Below are 18,383 nucleotides of genomic sequence, written 5' to 3'. Positions count from 1 at the left end.
TGGGGGAGCAGCTCTGGGGGAGCAGCTCTGGGGGAGCAGCTCTCGGGGAGCAGCTCTCGGGGAGCAGCTCTGGATGAGCAGCTCTAGGGGAGCAGCTCTGGAGGAGCAGCTCTCGGGGAGCAGCTCTGGGGGAGCAGCTCTGGGGGAGCAGCTCTCGGGGAGCAGCTCTGGAGGAGCAGCTCTGGATGAGCAGCTCTAGGGGAGCAGCTCTGGAGGAGCAGCTCTCGGGGAGCAGCTCTGGAGGAGCAGCTCTGGGGGAGCAGCAGCTCTGGAGGAGCAGCTCTAGGGGAGCAGCTCTCGGGGAGCAGCTCTGGAGGAGCAGCTCTGGAGGAGCAGCTCTGGAGGAGCAGCTCTCGGGGAGCAGCTCTGGAGGAGCAGCTCTCGGGGAGCAGCTCTGGAGGAGCAGCTCTCGGGGAGCAGCTCTCCACGAAGACTCGTCGCAGCTTTCCGGGCGGCGACCCACACCGGCGGCGGGGGGAGCGGCCGCGCCTGCGCAGTGCGGCCAGGCTCCCGGCCCCGCCGGTGGAGCGGCGGAGAGGGAGCGACACAAGGAAGGAGGAGGCGGAGGCGGAGGCGGCGCGGGGAAGAAGCACCAACTCCCGGGCGGAGAATATATCTGGCTTTTATTTTTATTTTCTTTAATTTTTACCTTTTATTTTATTTTATTTTATTTTTTGGGGTGGGGGGGGGGGAGGGAGGGCTGCGGGACGGAGTACGTTAGTATTTCTGATAAGCAGCGGTGGAAGCCGCTTGTTTTTTGCTTTTCCGTTTCCCCGTAATTTAAAATGAGTGGGAATGTCATGTGCGGATGATCGGACTTCAGAATGAAAGCGATGCGAGTCGACTGAAAAAAAAACAAAAAAAAAACCCCAAAACAAATAAAAACATATGCACACACACAAACATATATATATATATATATATTTATATATATAAAAGCGCTTTCCTTCGGTCCGGACAGAGGAAGAACAAGTAAATAAATGGCCGAACATGAGAGTCTGGAGTTCGGGAAGGCGGACTTTGTGCTGCTGGACAACGTGTCTCTGGAGGAGTTCATGGCCAACCTGAAGCTCAGGTAAGGTCAGGGTCCTCACCTGGCATTTCAATTGATGGGGGGGTCTTCATTTCTGATTTCTTTAATTTTTTTCTACTTTTAATTTTTAATTTTCAAATTTTAAACTTTTTATTTTTTTACTTTTAATTAATTAATTAATTTATTCGTTTGTTTGTTTGTTTGTTTGTTTGTTTATTTGTTTATTTGTTTATGTATTTATTTTTATTGCCCGAAACGCCCCTCTCACACTAAACCTGCCGCACTTGTTTATTTAAATATCCACCGTTGGAAGAAGTTCTCGCACCTACCGTACCCCTGACTCAAAACGACCAGTGAAGGGGAAATCCACCCATTGACATTTATACTCAAGTAAACGTGTCTAAGTACCCTTGCTCTCACATGTACTTTAAAAGTATTCAAAGAAGGAAAAGAAAGAGGTTGTCCAGGGCGTATCCAGTGCCCTGACAGAGGCTATAATGGGTGGATCCTCTGGTTCCTCTTGCTTTTAAAATATATTAATATAAATCCAGATTTATTCAGTGTTTAAGACTAACAAGAAAACAGGACTGTGTTGGAGAGGCAGTCGGTTAAAAAAAGTACAGATATTTGATTGAATTGACTATATCTATCTATCTATCTATCTATCTATCTATCTATCTATAAGTCTATTTAAATTGAAATGTAGTAGAAACAGAATATACTGAAGTAAGTACTTGAAAAATGTACTTTGTGTAAATGTACTTTCCACCACTGCCAGTATGACTTACTGTACCTTACTATGTGACCTAAGGGAAAGTTTCATAATCACAGTTCATAACCTGCCTCATTTCAGCCCAATACTCACCTTCATACTGTACTGACATGCAATACTTTATTGAATAAGAGAACGACAACTTGTCCAAAGATCCGTCTGAGAATGCGTCTCGGAAGGTGTTAACCTGCAGACACCCTGACAGACGCATTGAAACTGCAGCGAACAACCAGCCCTGCACCACACTGTACTGTGCACGTCATGTCGGCCCTGGAATTCGGATGCGGCCTGCTGGTTTAGGTGAAAGTTATGTGCAGGCGTCTCGGCGGCGAAACAAAAGCCTTTTATCTGTTGCTGAGCCGGCCCCAGTGGCCGGAGACTCTCCGGGCCGATGTTGACTTTCCCTTTCCCGGGTCCTGGCGGTGAGTGAGTGAGTGGCTTGTATTGTTTGAGCTGGACTCCGCCCTGCGGATCGCGGCTCCTCCCCATCACGGCGACCCCCCTAAAATAATACAGGTCTTTTTCCCCCTCACGCGACGTGGTATAAGTGGCGTTACGACGCCAATAATATGGCTCCCCGCGCGCGCGGCTCTGCAAAGTCAACTTCCTGGTGGGCGAGGGTTCCGGAGTCTTATTGGAACGACGTCTTCCCTCGACACATCTCGGAGGTTAAAGTTCGTGATGTCGTCATCGCGTGGATTCGGGGAACACTGAGCTGCTGAATTTCCACCAAGTGTAGACGAGAGCAATGTCCCCCACACCTGTCACAAACCCATAGAACTTATTATGATTATTACTATTGTTATTATTATTATTATTATTATTATTTCCGACTAATAGTTAGTGAAGCTCATAAACGATTGGTTCCTAGCGAACACATCTTTTAAATGACTTGGAAGTCGGGAGTCCCTCCAGCAAAAGATTGAATCTTCAACTTATAAACTGCAAACAATTACCGAGGACTAAATTCAAGTCTGAGGCAAAAAAATAATAATAAAAAACGCTGAGGTGTTTGGCACAGTTCATAGCGGGTGTGAGTGATTGAGGCCTTCCTTTCCACCAAAATAAATAGATCTGGTGGAATGAAACGGTTCCTGCGAGAATTCCTCCCGTGGGTCAGGAGGTCCTCCCTCGCTCAGCCCGTGCGTCCCGGCGACCGAATCAGATCAGCCGAGGAAAGTCAATTTTTGATCTTGCGGCGGCAATTTCCTTTTAATTCTTATTTTTTGACGTGGAATTTGTGATATTAATTATAATATGTTTAATATGCGTAATATGCGTCCCTGTGGCATCCACCTTGGACATGTGAAGGTTTCTTAAATGCTTGACTTGAAAAAAAGCCCCCTTTTGCATTTAAATGCCTCGTACAACAATCACGCCAAGGAAAAAGTTGTTGTTGCGGTTGTTGTTGTTGTTTTTTGATTTATCACCAATACCAGATGAGTTATCGCTTGAGTTACACAGGACCATCCATCCATCGTTGACGTGACATTGTTGGATTGTGTCAAATATGCAGGGAATGCCCCGTCAAGGCCAAGCTCATAGAATTTAACCCCAACAATAATAACTGGCATTCAGATTGCATGACCAGCTGCGCGTTAAATAACAAAAACAGATTTCAGCACGACGAGGTGAAGTGTGATTTTCGCTAAAAATGACTCAGCGGGGCCCGTCGCCATGCCGCCATGCTGCCATGCTATGTGGAACGGGGACTATAAATACCTGAAGCTCTTTCCCAGGGTCTTGATTCCGCCTTTCCCTTGTTTATTGCAGCGCATAAAGCATTTGTGCACTCTTCTCGTTCCACTCCGCTTTTGGACGGTGTCCCTCTCAAAATGTCCCCCCCCCCCCGTTTACAAACCCGCGAGGCGGAAGATGTAAACCCTCGCCTCTCTGTATCTTGCCGCAGGGGGTCGCCTGCGCAAACACACCGCCGCGCTATCTGGGCCGAGGAGGACGTACGGCGATGGGAAGGCGGAGTGCGTTTTCGCGGCTTTCCAAAACATTTCGAGTCGGGGGGGGAGTTAGAACCTTGTGCAAAGTTCAGTCGGGTTCAGATCTTTATTGTCCCTCGAGGGGAAATTTGATTGGCGGTGGCGTCGGGGGGAAAAAAACACAAACACAACATACGAGGGGACACGGGACATTAACCGCTACAGATACAGCAAACAACCCCAAAACAAATACAAATATAGTTGCGCTTCATCAGACGGCCTGAGTTTTTACGAGTGCAACTTCCCTTCGCGCGTGCCCGCCTGATACCTACAGGACGTTGGAACTTCCGTGTGTCAATCATATCATGTGTATGGATCAAGGGCAATAAAAAAACAAATGTTTTGCCCTTTGCACATTGGCAGTTGTGGCAATCGTTTTTCTGATGCATGCGAGTGGGGCAGGCGAGCGTCACCCACACGACAGGGATTCACTCTGCTCATGTCCTCTGCTTCATTGTATGATTTTGAATAGGAGCAAGTGGGGAAATGGGTCCGTACCACTGTGCACTTTGCCACCAACAATAATGACCCTCGCCCACTGCAACACAATAACAATGACAAGACAACAAGACATAAGTTCTCAATAATTTTTTATTATTTATATAAATATATTTAAATATATTTCTATTTATATAAGTATTTATATTATTATTTTTTATGTTATTGAACAAAATATAATATAAAATAAAATATATAAAATAAAGTAATATAATATAAAACATTTTTAACTGAAATTATTCTTGAACTTAATAATTTTTATATTAAAACATCAATTATTCTTATATTAAAACGTCAATTATTAAAATAACTTGTATATCTGACCTTGAAAGCGTTTGTTTTCATCCATATACATGCGTGATTCACAAGAGGAAGTTACACCGTAAGTCCCGGGAAGTTAAAATCCACAAATGAAAGCCTTGCATGAGTTTTTGTACCCCCAAGATGCTGGTACAGATAAGTAAATAAAGCGGGAGTAGCAACATCCACTCCTTCTATAGACGCGATCCGCAAACTGCGCCGGGCGGGGCAGGCCCTGGACCTCACCGGCCACGATTTGTTTGCCCAATCGCTCAGAGGCCTTCCTCACTCGCGAGGTCAGAGCCACAGGTCGAAGGTCGTCCGGCTCTTTTGGAGATTCGTCCTGGGCACCGGGTACGACGACGGACTCCTCCCGCAGTTTCGGGAGCTTGTGCTGGGCAAGCGACGAGTTGAGAAGAGTTGGAAAAAAGTATCTGCACAAACCTTGAGAAATTTGCCAGTGATCATGTCCGGCCCGGGGCTCTTAACAATATTACATTTATGGACGATGGAAGTCATGTTCGTCGTTAAAACGTAAATGAATATCGTTCAGTGTATTTGCAAGCTCTGAGTTTGAGTCAAAACCATCAATGGTGATTGAGCTATTATTGTGGTTGTCCGGACCTGTCATGGCTTCCATGCCACCCCACACTGACGTTTCTCCTCTATTCTACTTTAAAACTGCAGTTTAGCCCCCTTGGTTTCTCTTTTTCAGCTTCTGCCTTGAACCAGGGTTTATTATTTGGAAACACCTTCACAGGTTTAGTTGGGATGACGTCGTCTTGTTGGAGTCGGAGCCGTGGACTGTTTTTAATAGTGTGCGAGTTATTTAAATGCAACTGTGTGAGTGTAGGTGAAGCCTGGCAGCATGCAAACACTAAACCCCACCGTGCCTGGAGACGTCTTTCTTCCCATGGTTTGTGGGCTCGTAGCGTGTCCTGTTCTGGAGGGCCTGAGGGCCTGTGGACTTGAGGACACTGAGGACCTGGGGACATAAGGACTTGAGGCCAGAGGACCCGGGGACCCGGGGACCTGAGGACCCGCGGACCGGACCTTATTTTCACCGCTCCCCCCTCCTGTCCAGTCTGTTTGTTTTCCCTGCAGCCCTATGGCTTGGCCTGGACATGCCGTATGCAGATTGCTATTTGCGGAGCGTGTGACTTCAGGACTTGAGGACCTGAGGACCCGGGGACTTGAGGACCCGAGAACCTGGGGACTTGAGGACCCGAGGACCCGGGGACTTGAGACCCGAGGACCCGGGGACTTAAGGACAAGAGGACCCGAGGACCCAGGGACAAGAGGACCCGAGGACCTGGGGACTTGAGGACCTGGGGACCCGAGGACCCGCGGACCAGGCCTCATTTTTCCCGCTACCCCCTCCTGTCCAGTCTGTTTGTTTTCCCAGCAGCCCTACGGCTTGGCCCGGACATGCCGTATGCAGATTGCTATTTGCAGAGGGTGTGACCCACCAGGAGCACTTCCTCTCGCTCCTTTGCTCTCAGTGTGTGTGTGTGTGTGTGTGTGTGTGTGTGTGTGTGTGTGTGTGTGTGTGTGTGTGTGTGTGTGTGTGTGTGTGTGTGTGTGTGTGTGTGTGTACGCACGCGCACGCTTGTCTCCAACAGGGATCGGAGCTGGGACCACTTGAGTCAGCGATAAAGAGGGGCCATCTTAACTGGCTCCTTGTGTCCCCGCACGGTTATCCAAAAGCAGCAGGCCTCCGGTTCCCGTCCATCTGGGCCCTCCTGGGTCCATTTGACTCTGGGAACCGAGACGTAACAAGTTAATGGCTCGCCATGTTGAGCCTGTAATCGTGGCCGAGTTCCCCAGTGACTCCATGTGAGGAAGGATTTGGAGGGGATTGTTCCCTCGTTTTGTTTTTTTTCCACCCCTTGATATTTGGCGCGGCCGGGCCCCGTCAGAGTTGACGTTCACTTTGTTTGACTTGAGGTTGGGCAGTGTGTTCTGCGAGGGGAGCGCTGTTCCAGAGGAGCCCCCTCAAATAGACCCTTTGCCGGACGCCCGTTCTTGTGGTGGGGGCGGGGTGGGCTGCGAGAGGTCTTGGGAATTCTGTCCGAAGCGAGCGGTCGGCGGTGGAGGCCTCCTTCGACCGGCGCGAGCTTTTGTTCAAACCGTGACGCGGGGCCGGCACTAGAGTCTGGATGCTTGTCATGGGAGGACGTTCTCCCGACCGGCCTCGCCGCATCTCCTGCCCTTTACCCCGGATCCGTCTGATCAAGACAAAATAACGGACCAGATTACAGAGTCAGGTCGCGCCTCAAGGCCGGAAGCCATTTCAAACAATAATAGTGAGGAAATGTCTCACGTCGATCAGCGATATCTGTCCCCCTCCCTATTAGATACCGTTCAGAACAAGGGAAGACCAAAATGCAGCGGTGGTTTTGGGTTCTCTCCGCGTTTTTCGGTGCGAGCCCCCCCCTCCCCACCTCGAGGCAAACCTTCCGCCTCCCACAGCCGCGTGCGCCACGTGTCGTTTCGATGCCCGAGTGTCCTCGTGAAATTCGCCCGAGTCGCCATCCCCGACGGAGCCACGGGGTCATTCGGAAAAACTCCAAGCGATTTGACCTTTTTAACCCGTCTTCAGTGTGTTTTCGGGGGATTCTTTGGGACGGGAGGGGGAGGAGGGGTGAGGGAAGCGGGGGCGCTTGGCCTTCCCTTCCCGATGGCATTTCCCCGCCTTTGGTCCTCACGTTTCATTGCTTCCTGCAGCCCCTCCGCTGGCCGCGCTCCTGTGTCCAGAAGGTCCAGTGTTTGAAATGCAATAACCCCAGGATGCTGTTCTCAGAGGGGAACCGGGGGGCCCCGCTCCCTCTCAGACGGGGGCCCAGGTGGCGGCGTCGGAGGTCCTCAGCCTTGCAAGAGCGCCGTCCGTGAGAGAGAGAGAGAGAGAGAGAGAGAGAGAGAGAGAGACGTGCTCTCGCCTCTCTCCCTCTATCTATCCTCATCTCTCTCTCTTTATCTACTCACCTCTCTATCTATCCACCCTTCTCTCTCTATTCACCTCTCTCTCTCTCTCTCTCTCTATCTATCTACCTCTCTATATTCACCTCTCTCTTTCTATCCACATCTCTCTCTCTCTATCTACTCACCTCTCTCTATCTATCCACTTCTCTCTCTATGCACCTCTCTCTCTATCTACCCACCCCTCTCTCTCTCTCTCTATGCACCTCTCTCTCTCTATCTGTCCACCTCTCCTCTCTCACTCTACACCCACCTCTCTCTCTCTCTCTTTCTCTCTCTCTCTCTATCTATCTTTCCACCTCTCTCTATCCACATCTCTATCTATCCACCTCTCTCTCTCTAGTCACCCCTCTCTCTCTCTATCTATCTATGCACCTCTTCTCTCCCCCTCTCTCCCCCTCTCCCTCTCTCCCTGGCCCTCTCCCCCTCCCTCGCCCTCTCTCTCTCCCTCTCCCCCTCCCTCTCCCTCTCTCCCTCTCCCTCTCTTTCCCTGGCCCTCTCTCTCTCCCTCTCCCCCTCCCTCGCCCTCTCTCTCTCCCTCTCCCTCTCTCCCTCTCCCTCTCTTTCCCTCTCCCTCTCCCTCTCCCTCTCTCTCCGTGCACAGTAAACACAGGGATCAAAGTACATTTTTGCCCCAGGTTGTGAGCGCTGCAAGTCAAACTGGGGCCAGGATCTCTAGTCAAGCGTTTGAGTCACTGCTTCCTCTTCGTGTCGTTAGATGTTGTGCACGTCGTCCTGGCGGTAGGTTTTGCGTTTTTGGGAAAAGGGAATGCAGCCATCACTCTCCATTGCCGCGCTACTATCAGAACACAAGTTTTTTTGGTTTTTTTTGTTTTGTTTTTTGCCGCCCGTCAAAGTGAGCGCGACGCCGAGGAAGCGGCTTGTTTTCCCACAATGCCCGCGTGCGGAACAGAATGTTCTGACAGCCGAGGCCGAACCCTGCAGCCAAGATGGGAAGTGCGATAACGCGCCCCAGGTTTCTTCTGAGAACAGTCCAGTCTCCATGAAATCTTTCCTCCTCGCTGGTGGTCGGTGGCTGGAAGAGATTAGATTCTGCGATGGAGATGAATGTTTCATTGGGTTTGTGTTCGTGTTCGTGTTCTGACTTTGGTTCTGACAAAACTTTTCTTTTTTTTTTTGGGTGAAAATTATGCGCGGAAGAATATTAAGGAGGTATTTGGGATCCCTGTTGACATTTGGCACTTGATTTTAGGGGTAATGTTTCATATATTAATATACTATGTAATATTATAAATGATCATTAAGTATAAAAAACACCCGTGGCACTTTAAGATAAATATATTTGCCAACTAACGTCTAAATAAATGCATCTCTTCTGGTGTGAGCGTTCGGTGATGGTTCTAACTAAGACTTTTGGCATGGCATCATAGCCGCTGACGTGCGCTTGTCCAATTTGGATTACAGATTTCCCGGCCGTTTCCTCTGAAAACCTGTGTTGGTGCCTCAGTGTTCGCTGTTCTTCATTCTTCATGTTGATGAGAACAAACGGAGCAGGAGGAGGGAAAAAAAACCCCCAAAAAAACCCAAAAAACAAAAGTGCTTTCTCCGGAACGGCCTCTTCGCAGGCCCGCGCTGCTGCCGAGACCAGTCTCACCACAAGAATTCTCATACAACCCCTATGTAATCTGAAACACATTACCCCTCTTGCATAAACATGGGCTGTGCCTGTAGAGCTTTACAACCCCCTCCCCCACCCCTCCACCCGCTTCACCGAAAATAAGTTCGCCAGCCCCTCGCAGACGTCTCATTTGCGGGCCGCTCGCGCTGGCAGGCGGAGTCGTATATGTGTTCAGGCAGCCCCGCCCTTTTGCCTCTTTCTTCTTTTTCGTTCTTTCTATTTTAACATTTTTTTGTTTTGTTTTTTGTTTTTTTTATGATGTCCCATTCCATTTTTAGCGTGCTCAGAAGTTACTTTTGCTGTTTAAAGCCTCATGTGTTGAGCTTCAGCCAGAAAACAACCTCGGTGCTGACAGTGCACCAAGGCTCCTCCAACTGGGGGTGGGGGGGTGTGTGTGTGTGTGTGTGTGTGTGTGTGTGTGTGTGTGTGTGTGTGTGTGTGTGTGTGTGTGTGTGTGTGTGTGTGTGTGTGTGTGTGTGTGTGTGTGTGTGTGTGTTTTTCCTCATATCACTTCGATCCTCCTGGTAGCAGTTTTATGAGATGGGGTTGCCCATTAAAGCCATGCGGTTGGGCGTGTGCAACATTACCCTCTGACACAACCTCCCCGAAGCCGGGTTTTCCCGCCAGCAGGCGCGGCACTTTCACGCGACGCCCTCATTGTCTCTGCCCCATTTACCGAGTCAGTGAGGGGAGCGCATAGTTTTTCAGGCATTGGTGTGTGTGTGTGTGTGTGTGTGTGTGTGTGTGTGTGTGTGTGTGTGTGTGTGTGTGTGTGTGTGTGTGTGTGTGTGTGTGTGTGTGTCAGATCGTGATCGGGTCGTGTTGCATGTGTGTGTGTTGTTTTTTGTTGTTGTGTGTGTCTGCAGGTGTGTGTGCGCGCGCGTGTGTCCTCTTTCACAGGCTATGATGTCATTCTCTGTTCCATTGTTGTGTTGTCCACCTGTTGGAGCCGTGCCCCGTCCGGGGGGGGGTGGCTGGGGTGGGGGTGGGGTTCGGGCGTGGGACGACGGTGTGCTCACTTTCACAGCCAGGGCCTCGCATCACTTAACGGCCTTTGTGAAATTGTACACACGTATCTGCATCCACACACACACACACACACACACACACACACACACACACACACACACACACACACACGCGGAACAGTCCATGCCTACATACTATAATACCCACTCTATCCACATGCAAACTGGATCCATCTGTCTGGTTTTGTTCTTTTTTTCATCCCCCTTCTTCTGCCCTCCATTTAGCCCCCGGTAGAAATAGGAGCACTTTCCTGAAATAGCAGCTTGAGTAACGTCTGGTTCTTTTGGATCGCTCTTCTCACTTTAAAAAAATGTTTTTGTCTTTTTGGTTTTTTTTTTTTCTCTCTCTTGGGGCCTCGTCCGTCAGCCGAGCCCTCTGCTGCGCCTCCCTCTCTTTAATATCAGCGTGTTAAAGTGCAAACGGGTGTCGCAGTAGGCCGGCAGTCATGTCTAGAACAACTTCCTGCAGCCCCCCCCTCCACCCCCCTTCCTCCCCGGCGGTAACAAGAAGGCCTTGTTATTAAACTTTAGGAAATTGAACCACCAGGGGAACTCTCTGTCTCTTGCGCTCGTCGACTGTGTTTTGGGTTACAGTGATGGTGTGTGTGTGTGCGTGTGTGTGTGTGTGCGTGTGCGTGTGCGTGTGTGTGTCTGTGTGAGGATGGAGGTGTGGGGTTGCTGTGATCTCAGGCAGTAAAACAGTGAAATGGTCCTGCCGAACTGTCAGCCGGCCACGCGATCCGGAGCGCAGGCTGTCCACGGCCGGGTCCAGTTCCCCGCCCGGCCTCCCCGCGGGGAGAGAATTATCATTCTCTCGTTTAGACGCCCTCCCACCCCCCTGTTTGCTTTGAGAAGACGAGGTTCCATTGGAGCCGGGCCGACGCCGTGAGCGCTCGCCAGGTGGTGCCGCGAAAGAATTCAAGTTGCGCTTTAAAGGCATAAATAATTAGAAGCTAGCTCTTGTGTTGCAAGATCAAAATTGCAAGGCTGCACTTGTACCAGTTCACCCATTCCCTCTTAGAATAGCAGCTCGGTGCTCACCACGCTAAGCTCAAGTTTCACACCAAAAGTCAGAACTATTACCAGGCCGTAATAATAAGCCTGGTGATGTGTGTTTGTGGAGGGTAGGGGTGTAGTGACCGTGGGGTTACTTAAGGGTAAAGGGTGCGCCACGGCAGGAGAAAGCGTGGGGAAACACCGCCTTAGAGCCCGCGGAACGTGATATGGTTTCATTTGTTGATGCTTGCCCCAAAAACAGATAAGCAAAGCAAAACAGATGAAGGGATTGTGACGACGACGACGGCGGCGGCCATCTGTAAAAGCCAGAACATTCCATTGTCAAGGGTTAAATTTGTGTGGGCGCGTTATGCATCGGGGGGGGAGAGAGTTTCATCGCGAACCACTGAAAAATGAGTCTCTGCGACGCAGGGCTGATGGCTGCGCGCCAGAAGATGATCACATGATGATGCTGTTCTGACGTGGCGTGGGAACCCCCTCCCGCCGAAGATCGATCGACCGCGGGTGCGAAAGGGTGGCGTCTCCTGCAGACAGGGTGGCGAGCTGCCGTTTCGCGGGGAGCCAGTCGAGGGAAAATCCCCCCGATGAGGAGCCCAGATGTTCCACGGCAGCAGACGGTGGGGGGGGGGGGGGGACTTATTCGGCAGCGTCTGGGCTCCGTAGTCGCTGAATCCAGACACAAAAACGGTCGCGTCGGAATTGTCCTTCCATCCATCGAGTGCGTCAGATATTCACGCACAGTAGATATTTTGGCAACAATCAAATGAGCACCGGGGGCACTACCAAGCAGGTGGAGGTGTTGATCAGAACGGTCCGTGAAGTTCAGAACAACGGTCTTGCTTTACTGTAACGCAGCCTTGAAGGCGACATTTGAATAATATCCCTACAGCTCCTGCCAGGAAACTGCTCCTACATCCACCCAATTTCAAAAACCGCCCGTCCGCATCGGCGTCCGGTTGACGATTGGGCGAAAAGGGTCGGCCTAAACAGACCTTTGCTCAGTTTAGAATGTAAAACAAAACAAAAAAAGAGTTTTCTTGCTGTTCCTGTTGTGTGCCATTTGAATTTGACTTCTCTCGAAATAAGGAGTGATGTCATCACCCCAGACATGACGGAGCGACACTGGATTCTACAGGAAAAGCACATTTGGTTGATTCCAGGCTAAAATTGATATTGTTCTCAACCAGGCATTTTTTTCATTTCCATTATATATTTGTCGTTCGCTTCTCGTTGTCTTCCAGCTTCTCGTTGTCTTCCAATTCAACGTTGATTTTTTCCCCCCGTTTTCCGACTACAAGGGCAGATTAACCCCGCTTGTTTCACGTGTAAACTGCGCGGGGACGGCCCCTGGAGCCAGCCGCCGCCGCCGCCGCCGTCGTCCCTCCGAACGGGGGCAGCGATGTTTTTAAACCCGGATGCGGAGATTAAAAAAAAAAAAAAAAAAAAAAAAAAGGACGAAAGGGCGGAGATTATCTCTGGTGGAGTGACCCCCGAGCGTTGACACAGATAACAATGACGGCCGGGACAACGGCACGGGAAACACACACACTGCACGTGCGTCCTTGTTTCATACACACAGCGGATATTTCACTGTGCTTCGTACTATGCTTTCTTTGTTTTTGTATTTGTACCCACTCTGTTGGTTTTAAATTTTATTTACAACCATTATACTTGCATATACATATGTTCATGTTCACTCATGTGCCGGTGCTGGTGATAAGGCTTCTGTGTTGAATACTCGCCGCTCAAAGCCAGATCAAGTTTCATCTGGTGACGGTGAGCCCATCCATCTGGGTTTTTGTGCAAAAAACAACCGAATCAAACGGCTCGTTGGTGGATGACGGACACACAGGGTCCTGGCGCTCGGCCATCTCACCCGAAAACATCAGTCTTTGCACCCAAGGACGCGGGTGCATCGTGACACGAGACGGGGCGTCGTCTGGGATTCTGGTTATCCCGATATTGCGATTTCGTGAGATAGAAGAAGGAGAATCTTTATTCGTCACATGACACGCCGCACTACAACACATGCATATATATACACACGCACACACGCACACACGCACACACGCACATGCTTTTTTGGGTGGTGGCCAGTGAAATGAGGCCTCTGCATTTTTCCCATCCTGGCTTGTCCTTCCTCCGGGGGGGCAGCCAGGAGCAGTGGGCAGCATTCGTCGACGCGCCCGGGGACCTGGTACCAAGTGTCCATCACTGGTCAGACGATGGTGATGTGTTAATGTTTTTGGTGGGGGTCCTTACTGATGGTAGGTGGCGGAAACCCCATGTGAGCACGGGGAGAACATGCAAACTCCACACAGAAAGGCTCCTATTTGGGAGATAACCCGCCGGAGCACGGTGCCAACAGCGCCCCAGGCGGGATTTGAACCCAGGACCTTCCTGCTGTGAGGCAGCAGTGCAATGCACAAAAAGCTGCCCCCCCGAAATATCGTCAAATTATCGACACTGAGGTGTTCATAAGGAATGTTGTGATGTTAGATTTAGTCCTCTAAAACACTATGCAACACTCTGATGTGCTGTGTGGCCAGAAATCTGAATCCCAGAGTGTGTCCACGGTGGTTTTGCTTTTTGGGTCACGACATCACCGGTTGTTTGCAACGCGGTGATGTCATGAAAGGCTGTCTCGACAATTTTACACCACTTTGACCACGTAACACGCCCTCCACCGTGCCGCCCCACCCACCTCCTCCAGCAGTCACGGTCTGACTGAAGGTTTGGGAAAAAATGTCCGAAATTGCTCGCCCCCCCCCGTTTAACCACCAAAGAGACCCGCCCGGTTCTGCTCAACTTCACTCTGTAATTCACATCTGAGAGGTGTGTGTGTGTGTGTGTGTGTGTGTGTGTGTGTGTGTGTGTGTGTGTGTGTGTGTGTGTGTGTGTGTGTGTGTGTGTGTGTGTGTGTGTGTGTGTGTGTGTGTGTGTGTGTGTGTGTGTGTGTAAAAGTGTAAAAGGTGGAGGGGTTAAAGAGAGGCTTATTAGCTAGCTTATTATGCTCTCTACCTCCCTTCCTCCCACTCTCTCTCTCCCTCCCTCACCCTTTCACTTGTCTCTCTTTTCTCTCTCTCTCTCTGACTCCTTCTGTCTCTCTCGCCCTGTTTCCTGGCAGCTAGAGGGAGAGAAAGCGAGACCCTCCACCTTTCTCACACACACACACACACACACACACACACACACACACACACACACACACACACACACACACGCACACACACACACACCTGTTTAGTCTGCTCCAGACTGTCTAGTAGACCTAACCGCACACACCTGGATCTCTTCTTTACTATTGCCTACATAGTGAGACGACCAGAACTTCCTGAGTCCCACAGATGCACCAGCTTTTTGGGAATACTGGGCACTGGCTCTACGGTGCCGATGTAAGGTTCTGATAAGAATACTAATAAAGGTATTCAATTAAAGTAATTACTCAAATATGCAAGAGCATCTCAACTCCACAACGTACTGTGTACATGCATGACTACATTATCAGACCCGGTACTGGTTCATTTCCGTCAAATGTTTCGTGTGAATTGTGTTCTTACAATAGCGTTGTGTGATTAAGGCCAAATTGTAGTTATCTGGAACCTTTGGGTGAAAATCTCTATTGAATGTACTTCCTGGTACGAACCTCGGCACAACCCTGCGGCGCTCGTTCTGCAGGGACTCGTGTTTTTGGCTCTTAAGGCTCCTTTCTAATCTCCCTCTCCGTTGTCATTTAAATCCTACTCAGTGAGAGTGGAACAGATGGAAGGGCTAGTGTGTCACTCCCACTGATTGGTTTTCCTGCGTGCGCGTGTGTGTGCGCACGTGCGTGTGTGTGCGCGTGTGGGTGTGTCCCCACAATCTCTTTCCCTTTCCACACACACACACACACACACACACACACACACACACACACACTTACACGCACGCACACACACACAGAACAGCAGACATGGACACGCCGCTGATTGAATCTATTTGGACCCATTTTCCTGTGATCCCGCAGACATGATGGATAAGGACATGAGTCATGCATCCTCCTTGCGACCCCCCCAGGGAGGTGGGCCCGCTCGCTGTTTAGACACCGCCTGCATTGTTCCAAACCGCGCGGCTTCGCAAAGAATCCTGTTTATTTTGCCCGGTTTGGCTTGGCCTCACAACAACGGGCTTTCCTGGTCGCGGTTTCGCCGCCGGTGTCGCGTCGCGCCGCGTCGTCGGGGGTGGGGGGGGGGGGATCTGCGGTGATGACGCACCGACGCCTCCCGAGGTGAAATGATTGATGATCATTGATCATGACTCATCCTGGAGTGGAGACGGACGTCTGTCTGGATCTCCGTCCAGCTCTGTCCCCGACTGGGACTGCGGGGGAAACGGAAGTATTTCGACTTATTAAAAGTATGTGAACGTTTATTTCCTTGTCTGTCGATACAGTATGCATCACGTTTTTCTCTGTTTTTAGTCATGTTTATTATTGACAATGACATGTCATGTGAGCGTACTTAAAAACGGAAGCGGCCAAACCGTCAGAACGTCTGCAAAGCGCGACGCTTCTTCTGACCTGCTGGAGCTGACATTTTGTTTTGTTTGACCGGGGGCGAGGTGGTGTGCATACTTTGCCCCGATCGGTGGCGGTGCTGACGCTCTGCGGGCTGCTCTGGAGGATGTCGAGAACAGGGGCCTAGAGAAGAGGGGCCTTGAGAACAGGGGCCTTGAGAAGAGGGGGCGGCTGCACTCGCTGCTATCCAGGGAAAAAAAATAAAAAATAAAAATCAAAAGGCCCGGACAGGCTGTATGTGTTTAAACAATGAGTATTTCGAGACTGTGCACTCATCCCCGCAAGGAAGAACATTGACCCCAGCCTCAGCGCTGTGTAATTAGCGTTCAATTTATTTTTGTGCTGAAATATATATACGCAGGAGCTCAACCGCACGCTTCTTTTCCTATCTTCCCCGTCTGATTAAAACGTCCGGGGCCGTCCTGGCCGCAGCGCAGAGGTTTTTCCAAACGGGTCAAACCCAACTCTGCTCTCACGGCTGCGTCGCCTTTTAACGCTGGAAGCCTTTACTTTGAACCTATTACGGCGACACATATTGTATTCAACTGGAGGAGCGGAGCGCGGCCGAACCGCCGGGCCCCGAGAAGCCACTGTGAACGCGCGTCGGGTGGGCGGATCGCCGGCTCGGTCCCCGGGTCGGGTGAGAACGCCGGCTGAAAACAAAGGCCGTCGATTGACGTCTTCTGAACAAAGGAGCGGGCGCCCGGCGGCCTCCTCGCTCGGAGGGTGGGGGGCACAATGGTCCTTTTTTTCTCGTGCCGAGTGGCGGCACGCTGCCCCGCCAGCGTCGACGTGGCGGAGACAAAACGATGCCGGCGAACGTGTTGTGTGTTGCACACAACAGATGGATCACACCCGATCATGTGGGGTTTAGCTTCATGTGCTGGGCCTGATTAAAAATGAATGAAGGCACAATGTTGGCTCGGTGCTGCGTAACGGGAGCAGGCGTGGCGCTTTGGGATTTGGAACTTTAGCCCACCGTGGATACTTGACGGCCATCGCAATTAGCCCCTCTTGAGATTCCCCCATTCTGCCGTGACAAACGCCAGCCACCTGTTGACAGGCTCGTGCACCTTCCACCTGTGGAGGGGAGGAGGGGGAAGCGGGGCCTCATTGTGTAACAGCGCTGAAAAGGCATCGTTGTTCAGCGGTGATGGCTGCCAGGCCGCGCCCCCTCCCACCTACGGACAACATGCCGCGGTCATAAGTTCCACTCCGTCTGGAGCACCCCACCCCCATTCATGCCCCGTGGGAGCGCGTGGCGACGCCTGAGCACCAACCCAGAATATGAGCTCATTCAACCGGACGCTGCTCCTAACTCAGTTGCCGTGGCAATGTGTTGTTGTTTCCACCTGCTGGGATCGTGACGCGCTGTTGCTGACTCGGCACCGCTATCTTTACCTTTCGCTCCTTGTTTGTCTTCGGGCTTGTGGACAAGTCACCGCTCAGACATTTTTCATGTCCCGTAAGCAGTGGGTGAGCAGGATTACACATTAGGGCAAATACCGCGTCTCGCCCTCGTAACTGTTGTCTTAACTGTTGCTGTCCCTGCATTTTCCGCCGTCTGTTATTGCCCGTGTGAATCGGCATTGACACCAGTGATCATTTCACAGATTAGAGGGGATCAGAAGCATGACAAAGGCCAAGGCTCTTCAGGGCAGAACAACATGCTGCCGAGGGACGCCGCGGCCTCGTCGCTGGTGTTTGCACAGTCCTTCAGGGGAGGCCTGTTTGCTTGGGCATGGTGTATTTACTGCGGCCCGCTGGAGTGGGACAGCCTGAATACCAGTGCGTATGGAGTCTCGGAGAGGCAAAAAAATAAAATAAATAAAAGAGTTAACTTGAGTTTATCTCGTACGTCTTCTCGTTTTGGCAACGCTCCCCACGCGAAACGCAGAAATGCAACCTCGCTGCAAATGCCCGGAGTAGGTGTAACGTTCTATCCATTTTGGAATAATACGGCTCGGGCAGGTCTGCTGTGGCAGCAGCTGTACTTTGGCCGGGAAGCAGCTGTGGAGAAAGGGACCATTCTTCTTGGTTCTCGGTGAGAGAACTCTCTGTGGAGAGGAAGGAAGTAAGAAAGTAAGGCGGGAGGCCTCGGGGCGGGGAGGCAGACAGAGAATGAGAGGAAGAGATTTGGGAGAGAGAGAGAGAGAGAGACGTGGGTTCAGCAGACATCTGGACACACACCTGCCCGGTGGCCCCCCGCTCGCACGCCGCCGATGCCTTCTCGGGGACCCGCGTGTCGGGGGGCGTACGTCGCGCCCACGCCCCCTCAAAGCCACTCCTGTCGGCGCGGATCGGGTTGTCCCCTTTCTGATGGGTACTGTAATAGGGCAGCGCCGTTGACTTCAGGGCAAGTCGAACTGGACGGCCTGAATGTCGGCGTCCCACGACGCGCCGTTTAGCCTCTCCACCAACCTGGCACGAGCAAAGGGAATGAATTGGCGCGATCGCGTCAATATTTCACGCACTGTTTGGACAGGCGCTCCGCGTGCTCAAGGCGTCCGAGACCTCGTGGCGCATTTCCGATTTGGAATTATTTCACAGACGTAAACTTTGGAGTTT

The 18,383-nt window shown here is 51.1% G+C and overlaps 1 protein-coding gene across 1 annotated transcript in view; it reads left to right on the top strand.

The window, feature by feature from the left end:
• Positions 1-803: 803 nt before the first annotated feature.
• myo1d (myosin 1D) overlaps positions 804-18,383 on the top strand; it is a gene marked incomplete at its 3' end in the record, with an annotated part of 83,144 nt that continues 65,564 nt past the window's right edge. The window contains exon 1 of the mRNA XM_080021682.1: positions 804-1,075. Coding sequence (XP_079877808.1) covers positions 981-1,075 — 95 coding nt within the window. The 5' untranslated portion in view covers positions 804-980. The remainder of the gene's footprint in view (positions 1,076-18,383) is intronic.

The sequence above is a fragment of the Zeus faber genome (genome assembly GCF_960531495.2).
Source record: "Zeus faber genome assembly, chromosome: 20".
Lineage (NCBI taxonomy): Eukaryota > Metazoa > Chordata > Actinopteri > Zeiformes > Zeidae > Zeus > Zeus faber.
This window is presented reverse-complemented; position numbering and strand designations above follow the sequence as displayed.